Source organism: Bison bison, unplaced genomic scaffold, assembly GCF_000754665.1.
Source record: "Bison bison bison isolate TAMUID 2011002044 unplaced genomic scaffold, Bison_UMD1.0 scf7180017864148, whole genome shotgun sequence".
Taxonomy (NCBI): Eukaryota; Metazoa; Chordata; class Mammalia; order Artiodactyla; family Bovidae; genus Bison; species Bison bison.
The window spans coordinates 2,286,307-2,301,122 of NW_011494720.1; the positions used below are offsets into that span (position 1 = coordinate 2,286,307).

The 14,816-nt window shown below is 35.9% G+C and overlaps 1 protein-coding gene across 1 annotated transcript in view; it reads right to left on the reverse strand.

The window, feature by feature from the left end:
- SYNE1 (spectrin repeat containing, nuclear envelope 1) overlaps nt 1-14,816 on the reverse strand; it is a 501,723-nt gene that overhangs the window by 331,989 nt on the left and 154,918 nt on the right. The window contains exons 14-19 of the mRNA XM_010840908.1: nt 11,252-11,364; nt 10,533-10,701; nt 4,243-4,339; nt 3,329-3,531; nt 1,313-1,477; nt 693-845 (exon numbers count right to left, since the gene is read on the reverse strand). Of these exons, the coding sequence (XP_010839210.1) occupies nt 693-845; nt 1,313-1,477; nt 3,329-3,531; nt 4,243-4,339; nt 10,533-10,701; nt 11,252-11,364 (900 nt within the window). The remainder of the gene's footprint in view (nt 1-692; nt 846-1,312; nt 1,478-3,328; nt 3,532-4,242; nt 4,340-10,532; nt 10,702-11,251; nt 11,365-14,816) is intronic.

Genomic DNA, 14,816 nt, shown 5'->3' on the forward strand with positions numbered 1-14,816 from the left:
TATATCAGGTAAATGCATGTTAACAATTTGGGGCAATTCTGATTTTAAAAATGAAACAACTTACTTCTTTAAAATAAGTAACATTGCAAAAATTTATAAATTAGAGATAATAATGAAAACTTAATAGTCTTCTCACACCAGAGCCAACACCCCTACCACCACAAGGCTCTGCTAAAATTACTTAAACAAAATTAATATTTTTCCTGTGTGTATTTACACCTATTTTTATTTTTACAAAAAAAGGATGATGCTTTGTTTTGCTTTTCTTACTTAATGATATATTGGAAAAATCTTTCCATATCATTAAATATTCTTCCACTGCTTCATTTTTGAGAGCTGCAGGGTATTTAAAATATATAAATAGCACAATTCATTTAGTAAATCCTTTATTGTTGGAGGCATTTACGTAGAGGTATCTCCAGACACCTGTTTTTCCCTAGTACTCTAAAATTCAGTTGTAGAAAATGAAAATTTCTATTAAAAAACTATTTTGAACTTAGTCTATGGTCAATACACATCTTAAAAAATTTAGATAGCTTTTTTATGAGACCAGAAATCAGGATATGCATACATGTCACAGTGATGCCAAGGAGACACAGAAACAGTTCTTGTAATGACCTAAGTAGCTTCACTGATCTTTCTTTACACAATAGAATAGGTTTTTCACTTTATGTTCCAGAAAACCAGCTCACCTCCAAGTCTTGAATTAATAACTTGACATTCATAAAAGAGACTTCTAAGGGCTCTGAAAGTTTCCTATGGGCTTCAGTTGCAAAATCAGACAAGATAGTAACACAATCGTTGTATTCTTTCTTCATTCTGTCCAACTCATCAGCTCGAGCATACTGTTCAGAAAAGGGAGTGGGGCAACACAGAAAACCATTAAGCCAAGACTCAGGAAGCTTGTTTAACTTTCATTTCTACATACTATCTGGAATTGTTGGGTGGTAGGAAAGACTGATTCCTGATTCTTATTTTAGATATACTTGAAGTTAGTCAAATTACTGTGAAAAGAAGAAAGGAACTAGCCTAGAAGCAACGAATTATGATTTAAAGCATGAATCATTCCATGTAAGTAAGCTCCATATGTCAACATAATCCTTAATCAAACTATACATTTCTGTTATGTTCCTCCATTACAAATTGGAAAGAATAAAGGACCAGATAGAAACATAACAGTTCTAAACACATCTGTACTCTGCCTTAATAAGCCCATGCTATAACAGTAAAGAGTCTCTAAACAGACTGTTTATCACGACATTTATGACACACCCATCCATGTTCTAGGCAGAAACATATTTGAAAAACATACTTGCTTGACTTCCATAAACAACTCCCTCCATCTCCCATTTAGCAGTAGTAATTGCTGTTTGAGATCACGGGAAACCATCTCATCACACGTTTCGATTAAAAAATTGCCAGCATCATTCATGGCCGTGTGCTGCTGTATCCAATGAGGCAAATTTCGGAAAAAATCCTAAACAAGAAACAATGCACACTCGTGTAAATCATAAACCAAAGGTTAGTAGATGATATGAAAGTAACCGGACCATGAGAAATCCCTTGGTTCTAGAATTTGTGCAAATTTTAAGGTGAATTTTAACTCTCTTTCAAAATGGAAATTTTTAACAAAAAAGTTCAAAAATGTGAACTAGAAATTGTGCCTTTTCACAAGAACATGTGTGCCACATATTTTGCTGAAAACAAAACAACATGATGACCACATTCTGTTATTCCTATTTTGCAGATGAAAAAGCTGAATTTCTGTGAATGTAAGGGACTTGTGCCTCTATTCTTCAGGCTAGTAAATACCAGTGCCAGAGTCATATAAAAGGTATAATATTTTAGGGAATATATAGCTTTAGGGAATATATATATATATATATCTTTCTCAAGAAAGATTTTACTGATTACTTTTAATATTAAAATCAAATTTTAAAATCTGAATACAGTCCATGAAGATAATTAACAATCATGAAGATAAACTCTTCAAGGAAAATTTTTAAAAAGTCATTATCTGGGCCAAGAATACATAATATAATGACATCCTTCCTTATTTAGGGTTACACATTTGATGATGGAGCAGCTTCCACTGGATTTCAAATTGTGTGCGTGTGCACACACACACATACGCACCATGGTGAAAACCAAGAACACCATAATTCAAAATCGATTTCACAAGTCATGTGTGGGAGGACTTCCTACATAAACCAGTGAGAACACCCTTGGATGAAATTATCACATATGACATCTGCCAGGGCACTGCCAGTCTAATCAGAAAAGCCAAAATCTGTGTGGGTTACAGTTGGTCAGGTACACGAAAGCACTTAATCTATATGAAATATAGAATGGGAAACATATAAAAATTATACATCTGCTTGTATAACATAATAATCAAAGAACCAAACTTGAATGGCAAGCAGTAATTCTGATATAAGTGCTATACCTCTCAATGGAGGTCTGGCATTTTAATGTTTTACATAAAAGTTGTTTTTCCATGAGAAAATACCAGACTCCCATTGAGAAGTATATATACGGAAATCAGTCCATTTCATGTGATATTTTAATGTAAGTGATATTAAAGACAGCAATTCTTGCACACACCTGTAACTGGAGGAAAGAAAATCACTCCTACCCAGAAGAAGACCTTGAATGACAGTTGATAAAATCCAAAAACAAACTTCCAGAGAGACAAACATGTGGTGACCCATCTGTTGAATCTGTATAATGCCATCACACAGATTTAGGGCTACGTTAGCCAAAATTGTTTTAAATGATCAGCATTCAGTCGCTCAGTCTTATCCAACTCTTTCCGACCCCATGGACTGTAGCCCACCAGGCTCCTCTGTCCATGGAATTTTCCAGGAAAGAATACTGGAATGGGTTGCCATTTCTTTCGCTAGAGGATCTTCCTGACCCAGGGATCGAACCCGGGTCTCCTGCGTCTCCTGCGTTAGCAGGTGAATTCCTGGGAAGCCCAAAGTTGTTTTCATCCTCTCTTAAATTAGGAAATCCAGAGGCTGCGCCCTTTAAGTCATAGACCTTATTGTGCGTATAGCGCCCTCTGCTGCCCACTGGGTTTGGCTGCCCCTCCATCAGTTACGGCTCTCTGAATGCAAAAGTCCAATACTGTCTTAATGTTAAGCTTTAAAAGCAGAACATTTCTTGGTCTAAAATAATTTACTAACCTGAAAGTGCAGCGTTTAAGGCAAAGTCAGGATTTGTGTGACATGTATGCAAACACACAACACTCCCTAGAGCAGTTTCCCGTGAAAGTCACCTATTTCCAAATTCGCCTGTGCTTGTTAGTTGTAAGTAGCAGTCTTACCTTTTTGGCATGTTCTGACTGATTTAGCATTTTTTCAGCATCCTCGAGCCAAGCCTGAAGACTAGCCACGGTATTGCCGTATCGGTCCCAGTTGGCGATGACTTCCTCTAGCATGCTTCGCACACTCCTGACTTCCACGGAGAGGTTCCTCCACTGGGCAGTGGTTTCATTCATGAATTTCATCACATTCTCAGCTTCTTCCACTGAAACAGATAAGTTATAATCCCTGCTTTATATTTTAAATCCACCACACCTTTTTTCTAGGGTCTATTTGGAGGGCATTCATGATTCTTCTTAGGATTTTAAATTTAACAGATGTAATGTTAGAATCACATTCAGCTAATGTTGGGGATACCTTATATCTTATTCATAGATATTTATAAAAATTAAAGACAATGAATATTTAAAATTTCTGATAAATGGTATATATTAGTAATATATGGCATAGATTTGTTTGCATTTTATATGCATTCAGATAGACACATATATAGTACAATCATAAATACTATAGTTCATTTTCAGCAAATATGACAAATATATCTGCAAAATGAAACAGACATATTTTACAATTGTGTCTTTCCACAAACTTAAGTTTTCATTCATTTTATTATAATATTCAGGTTGGTCCAATTTTGCCTTTAACAATTGGAATTTAAAATAGGTTTGACCATTACAATTTAGAAAGTGAAAACTTATTTTCCTTTCTCTTAGAAAATCACACACACACACACACACACACACACACACACAGGAAAGGCATAACACAAAGTCAAGGGAACTGAATCCAATATGACTTTTCAGGCCAATGGCATGGCCACACAACGATTCTGCAGAGAAAAACTGGTTTAATCGTACAGATACACGTAGGTTCTAATTCTACTGTATTCAATACTACAACAAATTCTGTGTTTTACCTGAACCATCAGCTTTGACATACATCTCAGCTGTCTGTTTCAAGATCTGGTATGTCACTTCATATTGTTCAAAGAACTTGCTATTTTCTATAAAAGACTAGAAAAAAGAGGGAATGGTTAGGTGATAACTAATATAGGCTTATGCAGACATGCCAAATTCAGTCTTCTGCAGTGCAGGTATGTGGCTATGTTACCCAAATTTACCAACCTCACTTTTCTTCAAAACATCGACTTAATTCAACTGCCATAAATAAATAACCTGATTATTCCTGAGAATATAACTTTATTCCCCACTTTTGCTTCTAATTCACCCCTAGATTGAGAAAATATTGAGATTGAGAAAAAGTGTAAACTTCTTCTCCACCCAAGGGTTTGTTTTTAGAAGAGACAGAAGCTTCTCCAGAGTATGTGGGGCTAACATTTAGAAAGCACTAAATTTGGAACAACATTTGAAAGTGTCCCACTGGGTCTTAGCTGTGGGATTCTGTTGCTCTTTGAACAATAATTCTGGTGGATGATGATTCTGAGGTATCTCAGAGTATAAATAACTGGCACAAGGCACACTTTCTTGAAAAGTAAATACAAAAATATTTCCAAGTAGAAAATTGCTAAATAATCATACATCCTATCCATGTTATCCATCTTCTCATATTTTTATTAATCCTTCTCCAGGGGATCTTCCCGACCCAGGGATCGAACCCGGGTCTCCTGCATTGCAGGCAGATGCTTTTTGACCTCTGAGCCACCAGGGAAGCCTCAGCAGAAAAATTAAAGATAAGATACATCTATATCTAATACAGTGGTGGTTTAGTTGCTAAGTCATGTTCAACTCTTGCAACCCTGTGGACTAGCCCGCTAGGCTCCTCTGTCCATGGGATTCTCCAGGCAAGAATCCTGGAGTGGACTGCCATTTCCTTCTCTGAGGATGTTCCCAACCCAGGGACTGAACCCACGTCTCCTGCATTGCAGGTGGATTCTTTACTGCTGAGCTACCAGGGAGCCCTTATATCTAAAACATCTGTATGCAATTTACGTATGCATTAGAGTTACTATAAGCAAATGGAGACTAATGGAGGACACACAGGTGATTTTTATTATTGCTAACTCCAGGAAATATGAAATAATTCCTGTTTCAAAAATTATTCCTACTTTTCTAAAAGTAGAAAATTAAAGCAATTATAGATAACAACATATTACCAAAGGCTTCTTAATTCCTTTTAATAGTGTAATTAGTTCCTATGATTTAAACTCAGTAAAATACTTTGTGTCACTACTATAGAATATAAAATTGGTCTTCAAAAACTAGCTGAAGTTCTGAATAGGATGCTGATGAATGCTTAATGTGAAGATGCAAAATGCTTGTGAGCAGATGCAAAACTATTCATACAACAATTTCATAGGCGTCCCTAGATTTTATTCATAGAAATTTATAGCATTTCATGACTATATTTAAAAAATTACATATAATACATTTCATACCATTTTATGTTTGAATTTACTACATAGTAACTATTCTTCATGGGTATATTGAATAAAGCTGCGAATTATCTGGAATGAGGGATTCCCTGATGAATACCTTACCCAATAAGTGAAATAGGCTTTCTTGTTTTTGTTGAGAATTGGTTAGCTCATTATTTAGCTTTATGTCCTATTCCCTTAACCTCTGCCTGCTCCCCAAATGGAGAAAGAGTAATTTAATGGAATTTAAACTTTGAATAATTTCACAAATAAGTAGGTCCTGATTTCATCAAACATGGATGATTACACCTAATTTTCAAGACCTGGTAAGAAACTGAAGAAACAAATATATTCAGCAAAGTTTTAAAAAATAGTCTCCATTTAGTTTGGACCCAATTTCAAGGAGCTAATGGGAAAACAATTGCTCAAAGTGTCAAATAAATGGAAAGCAGTGCCTACATCGGACATTAAAACATACACATGCTTTTGCTAGAGTGATTTACAAATTCATTATAAATGAACAAGAGAGAAAAGTTATTTCCAGTTTAATTTTTGGTATGGGTGGGGAGAAGAATGTTTTAAGAATATTATAAATGTAGAAATTCATTAAAGTACTTTTGAGTTTTCCTTAAGGACAAAGACATCACTTTGCTGACAAAGGTCATGTGGTCAAAGCTATAGTCTTTCCAGTAGTCATGTACGGATGTGAGAATTTGACCATAAAGAAGGCTGAGCAGTGACAAATTAATGCTTTCAAAGACTCTTGAGAATCCCTTGGACTGCAAGGAGATCACATCAGTCAATCCTAAAGGAAATCAACCCTGAATATTCACTGGAAGGACTGATGCTGAAGTTGAAGCTCCAACACTTCAGCCACCTGATGCGAAGAGTCAATTAACTGGGAAAAAACCCTGATGCTGGGAAAGACTGAAGGCAGGAGGAGAAGGGGGCAGCAGGGGATGAGATGGTTAGATAGCATCACCGACTCAATGGACATGAGTTTAAGCAAGCTCTGGGAGACAGTGAAGGACAGAGAAGCCTGGCATGCTGCAGTCCATGGGGTTGCAAAGAGTTGGACATGACTTAGCTACTGAACAACTAGGAGGAAAACTAAATAATAAATTTTTGAGGAGGAAGCCTTATTTGTTATTTTAGTTTTAAAATTGTTTCACTTACTTCTGCCCTTTCTTTCTGAGTCCTGAGTAACTCCACTTAGTAACATGAATTATTTTGTCTATTAGAATCACTTCAGCAGGAGGACTGCTAACTCCCTTTTTCGCTGTGAGCCATCTAGACCAAGTCTTCAGAAGAATGCCAAATTAAGCACAAATGTGTGTTTAAAATACCAGTGATGGGGTTAGTTTATTATTTTTTTTAATACAGCTTACATTTGGAAATCAAGTTCAACAAATAAGCTGTGTTGGTCAAAGGACTTTTAAAGTTGATGGCACTTCAAGAAAAGGAAGCTATTTCTTTATGCTGCAAAATTCAAAGAATTGGAAGGGAGTAAATTTCTACTATGAAAAGAGAAATATAATAACTACAAAGCTCGTGAATTTCACTCAAAGAGAGCTAAACCAGACAATTTAAGGTTTTAAAAAATCAACTGAGATGTGAGAAGTACTTTCTTTAGAACTGCCTATTGACTTTAATAAAATCATTACAAATATCAGACTAAATGTTTATATTGCATAGGCTGCATTCACTTTATCTACACTTCCAAGAGCTTTTCTTCTATGTGAAAGTGAAATACTGTCTCATTTCTTTCACTATAAAATTGGAGCGTGTGTTAAGTAACACAGTTATGTCATGAACAGTTCTGACATCACGATCCAAACCAATCATCTTCTTATTTACATTACAGTATGTAATCTCTTACCAGGATCCTGTGGCCTAATTTAGTCAACAAGCATTCGTGAAGTATTAATATTTTCTAAGAATTCTTTGAGCATTTAGGGGCTGTGTACCTAAGTGCCTCTTAAAAGAGGCACTTTTTAAAGGAGGAAACATTCTTTAGTTTCCCAACTCTTAAAAAAAGTATCTTTTTTTTCTTGCAGATAAATAGAATAGAATTGAGAATTCGGATGAAGGAAAAGATAACCATGGAAATCTTATATCCCAAATATTACTTTGCTTATTTGATGATGTAGCGGCATATGGCTCATTACAATAATGTTTTTTTAGAAACCAAGTAAAGGATTATATTTAAGAAACTGATTTTATGTTTTTTTTTTTTTTTAAATCTTCATGCACTTTGAAACAGTCTCTTCTAAAGAGAATGATTTTCCCGAAAACTCCAGAAGAATGAGAGAAGCTCTGTGGCATGTGAGATAGAAGGAAAAAAATGAAGTGTCAGTCTTTGTTCCTTAGAAGAATTCTTGTTATTGTTAAAATTTTGGAAAAGAGTATGTCTTCTAGACATTAAGTTATGTATAAGGTCACATAGGTAGTGAGGAGCTGAGTCCTGATCCAACACAATCCTGTGTCACTGGTGGCCACATTGAATAATCCAGTGTGTCCCAAAAATCTCCCCAAGAATCCAACCACACCCTGCCTCAATACCATGCTGCCTATTATAGTATAAGAGTAACTAACAGGCTTCAGCATGGAAATGTTAAATGTCAATTACGGACCAACATTAAATGGAACTGATGTTTATGTGAATGACATTCTTTAGTTCACTGAGCTACAGAATATCATTTCAATTATTTGGACTTTCCAGCTTTTAAAAAAAATTTTTTTCCCAGCCAATTTGTTAGAAAGTAAAGTTCAGCGCATGCTAAGTCACTTCAGTCACGTCTGACTCTTTGTGACCCTAAGGACTATAGTCAACCAGGCTCCTCTGTCTGTGGGATGCTCCGGGCAAGAATACTAGAGTGGGTTGCCATGCCCTCCTCCAGGGGATCTTCCTGACTCAGGGCTTGAACCCACACCTCTGATGTCTCTTGCATTGGCAGGCGCACTCTTTCCCACTAGTGTCACCTGGGAATTCTCATAAAATTCATAAACACAAAGGCTTTTGATGCAGAAAGATGTGGATTCAAATCCAGATTCCACTTCTTATTAACTATGCCACTTGGAGCATGAGACTTGAACATTCAAAAGTCCCGTTTCATCAATGAAACAATGTGAGAACACTGAGCCCATAGGGTCATCTTTGAGATGGAAGATGACACATGTAAAGCACTTGGCACGTGGAAAATATCCAACATCCTCTAATTATTAAAACTACTGAACTATGAATATCTTAAACCTCTTTTGGAATAGCTTAGGTGATAAATACATATCTTTCATCAGGGAACAAGAATATCAGGAAGTATTCATTAAAGCCCGCTATATTTATAAAGTTATTAGCAATCTTACAAATAATTTTGCGAGTCACATTACAAAACAGTTTAAAATTATCAGCTCAGTGAATGTCTATTTATGAAGTAGGTAGAAAGTACTGATTTTTTATCATTAATCATAATTCTTTAGCTACATATGCTTCATGTGAGAAGTTCAACGAGAATTATTAACATCTTTGTGTTGGAACATTAACCTGGTGAAACAGTCTCATTAGGCATTTCAATCTAATCGGCTGTCCTTAAATAGCGAGAACAAAGATGGATCCTGAATAATTATCTACTGAGCTCAGAGTATATCATTTGACATGACTAAACCAGAAAATATACATGTATATCTGTATTTAATATTTGTAGGACTAATGTAAATGCTCAAAGTTAAAAAGAAAATCAGATTTCTCATTACTTTCCAAAATCATTCAAAATGAATAAGGGAACAACATATTGTCACATATTTCACATTTTTGGACAAATGTTTCCTAGAAAATTATAGTAAATCTAGAGAAATATTTTTATTGCAAACTTGTTAAATTTTTTTAAATGCATGTTATTCATTTAGCATGTAGAAAATAACATTAAAATGTAGCAAAATATATTATGGTTCTAGCATACTTCAGTAAAAATGTGATTCAATAAATATTCAGTCATGTTGGTAACAGAACCACTGAGACTAGTCAGGTTAGAAATGGGCTTATATTTTAAATGAATTAATTTATCGGTTAGAACTTCTAAATATATACAAATGAAACAAAGGACTGAGATGTTCTATTGATTTTGTGAGCATATCTGTGTTGCTAATTAATTGAGGAGCATCTTGAAGAGAAATAAACTCCTGTTAATAATTCTAATTCTCTGATTACATGTAAATGGAAACTACAGTAGGGCCTACTTCCCTCATTAATGCAGGGCTACTCGTCTATGTACATACAGGATTATCTATACTGATAGCCCAAAGTAGAAAATACTCTTCAAAAATTAAGTTCTTACAGGCTCACAGACAAAATTTTACTTTTCCTAGGCGCACACAGGAAGTAATGAAACTCACAGCATGGCCATAAACAAGGCATGCTTGAACTAATCTTAAAAAAAAAAAAAAAATTAGTTCCCACTGAACAATTGAGAATTGTCCTAAACTACTCATGATTGGATTTTAGAAAGCTTAAAATGTTTAAGTATTTTAAGTCAGCTTCAGTAGTGAGCTCACAATCAGTTGTATGCAATACAAAAACTTTCTTTTTTTAAGCAAGAAAGCTCATCAAAATTGGTTCAACATGATTAAAGCTGCAAAACATTTTATACTCCAAAGAATACAGGTGTATATTTCAGATTGCTGTGAAAAGCTCACAGATTTACACTAAACCCATTTTACACACTGGTAACTTAAGGTTTAAATTCAAGATAAAAGTAACAATGTCCAATAAACTGGAAGGTATTAGATACTAAACCCAGGGGACCTCTGACCTCTGTCAGAGCCGCAGGGAGACTTACGATGTAGTTTTGCAGAAGTAGCTCCACTGAATCTCTCCCCCCATACTTGATGATCCAAGACTTCAGCTTTGACTCTGCAAGAACCAGCAGTGAGAGCAGACGGTACTTTAATTCTAGAAATTCCATTTTCATTAAGTGTAGCTCTGATGTGGAGGAAACAAAATGAAACCTAGAAACAAAACACCAGAGAATTTACAGAATGTAACTAATAGTAACAGAATGGGGCTTACTTAACCTGTTACACGTCAGTATTAAATAAAATGCAGGCACAAGGTCTTCTAAACTCTGGCTGATCAATTACTCTCAGGAAAGCTGGTTTGGTTTCTAGCTCTGGGTTTAAAGGCAAATCACGATTGATTGAAGTCTTTGATTTAGTTCTTTCTCCTGCCAAGATCGCTCTCATCTGTTTCTTTTAGAAGCTGTTTTTGCAATATTACATAATGTTCCTCACAGTACTGAATAAAAATACAGCCTCTGAAGAAACCATTTCTGTGATTTTTCAGGCTGTGGGTACATGCTGGTTTACTCTTTTTAACTAATCATGTATTAGAACGTTGGCATTCTCAGCATATGCTATGGGAACCCAGTTTTTATGTACCAAATGCAAGCATCTAGGTCCAAAAAAAAAAAAAAAATTAACTCAGAAAGAAAAGACATGGAAAAAAAGCATCCACCGAGCATTTTAACTACACTTCATTCAAAATTAGACATTCTCTTACCTCTCGGCCATGTCCTCTAATTGATCAGGCGGCACTGGGATCCCGTTCACAGACCTGGTCCGGTAGATTTCATGGAATGCTCTTTTGTGGGCATCTGTGTTTTGAAGCAGATCCTAAGATACAATTTTTTTAAAAAAATAAAAAATGAAGAAACATGTTCACAGGAAGCTAAGAAGCATAATTTTCAGCCTGCACGGATGAGTCAATGTATTCAACAATTTGATGGTGCTGCCACAGCCATACGCGGCTTGCTGCAGAGCACAGGCTTTTACCTTGTACAGGAGCCTGGGTGCTTGTCCATAAGGCCCTGTGCTAGAGCCGTAGCTAATAATTATGGCATCTTTTAAACACACATGACACTTGCACAGCAATGCATTCAGACATTTTAAAGGCACATGGTCCAAAGGAAGATGTAGTTAGTGCTATAAACGATAAATGTTAGCATTTTTCTCTTTCCCTGATTTTGAATCTATTGGTTTTCCAAAGCTTAAAACTAGGTACAACTAGTTTAACCCTTTAAAGGTAAAACTAAAAATGTTAAATTCTCTATTTTATTCTGAGTGTGTGCAGGCTACCCTAAAGTCATGCTTGCTTGCCATCTTAAAGTAAATCAATTGCATTACAACATATTATGAAAACACTCTTATGGTTAGAAGATTTCAAACAAGCACAGGGAATGTCCCATAGATATCACAGTGGGAAGAGTAAATGTGATGTTTATAAAGATTCTGTCTAGATTGTACAGAACTCCAAAAACTTTTCATAATGTATTTAGATTTGTTTTCTGAGTTTTTCATTGTCAGAAGATATATTTATATGAAGATTCACATGCCCTTCACAATTCCTAGCTAATTTCTCACATAAAAGCAAAGAAGGAGAGAGGTGAAAGCAGATTCATGCCATATTTTCTAGAGCTTAGGTGGTTTCTCAATAGCAGAGTAAATAGCCAACAGATTGTCACTCACTAAAAAATAAGATACGTTAACCTACCAGAATGAATTAGAAAAATCAACACTCTTTTGGGACTTCCCTGCTGGTCCAGTGGCTAAGACTCTGCACACCCAATGCAGGGGGCCTGGGTTCAATCTTTGGTCAGAGAACTAAATCCCATTGCAACAACTAAAGGTCCTGCATATCACACCAGAGACCAAAGATCCTACGTGCTGCAACTAAGACCTGATGTGCCAAATAAAAACATATATATATATTTTTTAATTAATTAACTAATAGTGTTTCACACTAAGATTTAGTAGATTAATCAGAGAAAATAGAAGCAAGAAAACAGCCTAAAACATAAGACACTTGATAGGTACAAATGAATGCTTTCATATATAAATTAAGATGCTAAAGTCATATGTGTTTGTTAACATAAAGGATTAATTTTCTTTTCGTTCAGAGGATGTTATTTGTTACATTGTAAAAAAAAATTCCAGCCCCAAACTACTTCTATCTTGATATGTACTTGCTATTATCACCTTCTGAGATGCTTTGAGTCTGTAGGTAATGGCACAGATATTCACAAGTTCCCTGTTCCCAGTGGGAGGGCACCACAGACATCTCAGAGCTGATCACAGAGAACAGCGGACCATCCTAGAGTAGCTATTGCCTTGAGTATTTCAATCACTTGTCTGCCTCCTTCTTAACCTGTAGACACAGTTCTATAGCTTATATCTTGACCAAAACTCCCCCAAATGACTTCAGGGCAAGTTTAGAGCCACCACCACTCCCACCTCTTATTTGTTCTGTGTGACTACATGTTAATGTATGGGTGGGAGTCTGTGACTCTATTGGAATTTCCAAATGTCCAGTTGTCTTCCAAGAAGCTTTCCCTGTTGTAGTTTTCTATATCTAAACTTGAAAAAAATCTTGACAAGAAATCAAAACAAACAAAAACATTTTTACATGTGACAAAAGAATACAGATGCTGTGCTGCTGCTGGGTCCTCTGAAAGGCTGTCTCACTACAAAGCAACCAGATGCTGAGCACAGCGTATGACTTTAGTTCACTAGTGGGCTCACAGGAAGTAAGTGAAACCTTTAAGTCTCCCATTTTCAGTAAAACATGACCCAAAACTGAATCACAGACCTATGAACAAAATCATTGAAAAAGCTGATTGTCCACCTCATTAGAACTGATTCAAATGTATTCTTTTTAATGGCTGAGTAATACTCCATTGTGTATATGTACCACAGCTGGTGCACTGGGATGACCCAGAGGGATGGTATGGGGAGGGAGGTGGAAGGGGTTCAGGTTGGGGAACACATGTACACCCGTGGCAGATTCATGTTGATGTATGGCAAAACCAATACAACATTGTAAAGTAATTAGCCTCCTATTAAAATAAATAAATTTATATGTATATAAAAAAGCTGATTGTCCTGGACAAATATCAACACCGTGCAAGTCTTGGAACTTGAATAATGTGAGAAATATTGAAGGTGAGAACTCAACATTTAGCCAGAACCCTTGAAGAGAGCTGATGTGTCCCTGGTTGACAGCAAATGCAAACACAAAAGGAAGAATGCAAATATCGCCAAACACAGGAGACACGCTACCATGAGTGAGAACCAGCAGAAACAATACATTCACAGTGTTAGAAAAATGTGAGTAATTTAACACTTGACAATAACAGTTTGCAAGTTAGAAGAGTAGGACCCGGTTAAAGTGTTCCTAATTCCTTATATGGATTAAAAGGAGGTCAAGACATTGATTTTCAATTTCATTAAGTATCTATGGTATAATTTCAAGGACAATCACGTTACACAACTACAGTTTATAACTTGAAGACAGTTTGAGGGAAAACATGGTATAAGAAAAATAGGCAAGCAAATCAACAACGACAACAAAACCCCTCAATCAAACATTTTAAAGCAATTTTCCTCTAATTAAAAAAAATTTTTTTAAATTCCTTCCATCAACTTATAAACAGGAAGAATGCAGGGGAAAAAGAAAGAAAGAAAAAGTAGCACAAATAGAAGGAAATGGTAGAAACAAAGTTAGATATATCAGTAATTATAAATAAATGTGAATGGATCATAAGGCAGTTCTATTTCCAGTTTTTTAAGGAATCTCCACACTGTTCTCCATAGTGGCTGTACTAGTTTGCATTCCCACCAACAGTGTAAGAGGGTTCCCTCTTCTCCACACCCTCTCCAGCATTTATTATTTGTAGACTTTTGGTACATATACACAATGGAGTATTACTCAGCCATTAAAAAGAATACATTTGAATCAGTTCTAATGAGGTGGATGAAACTGGAGCCTATTATACAGAGTGAAGTAAGCCAGAAGGAAAAACATCAATACAGTATACTAACGCATATATATGGAATTTAGAAAGATGGTAACAATAACCCTGTGTATGAGACAGCAAAAGAGACACTGATGTATAGAACAGCCTTATGGACTCTGTGGGAGAGGGAGAGGGTGGGAAGATTTGGGAGAATGGCATTGAAACATGTAAAATATCATGTAAGAAACGAGTTGCCAGTCCAGGTTCGATGCACGATACTGGATGCTTGGGGCTAGTGCACTGGGACGACCCAGAGGGATGGTATGGGGAGCT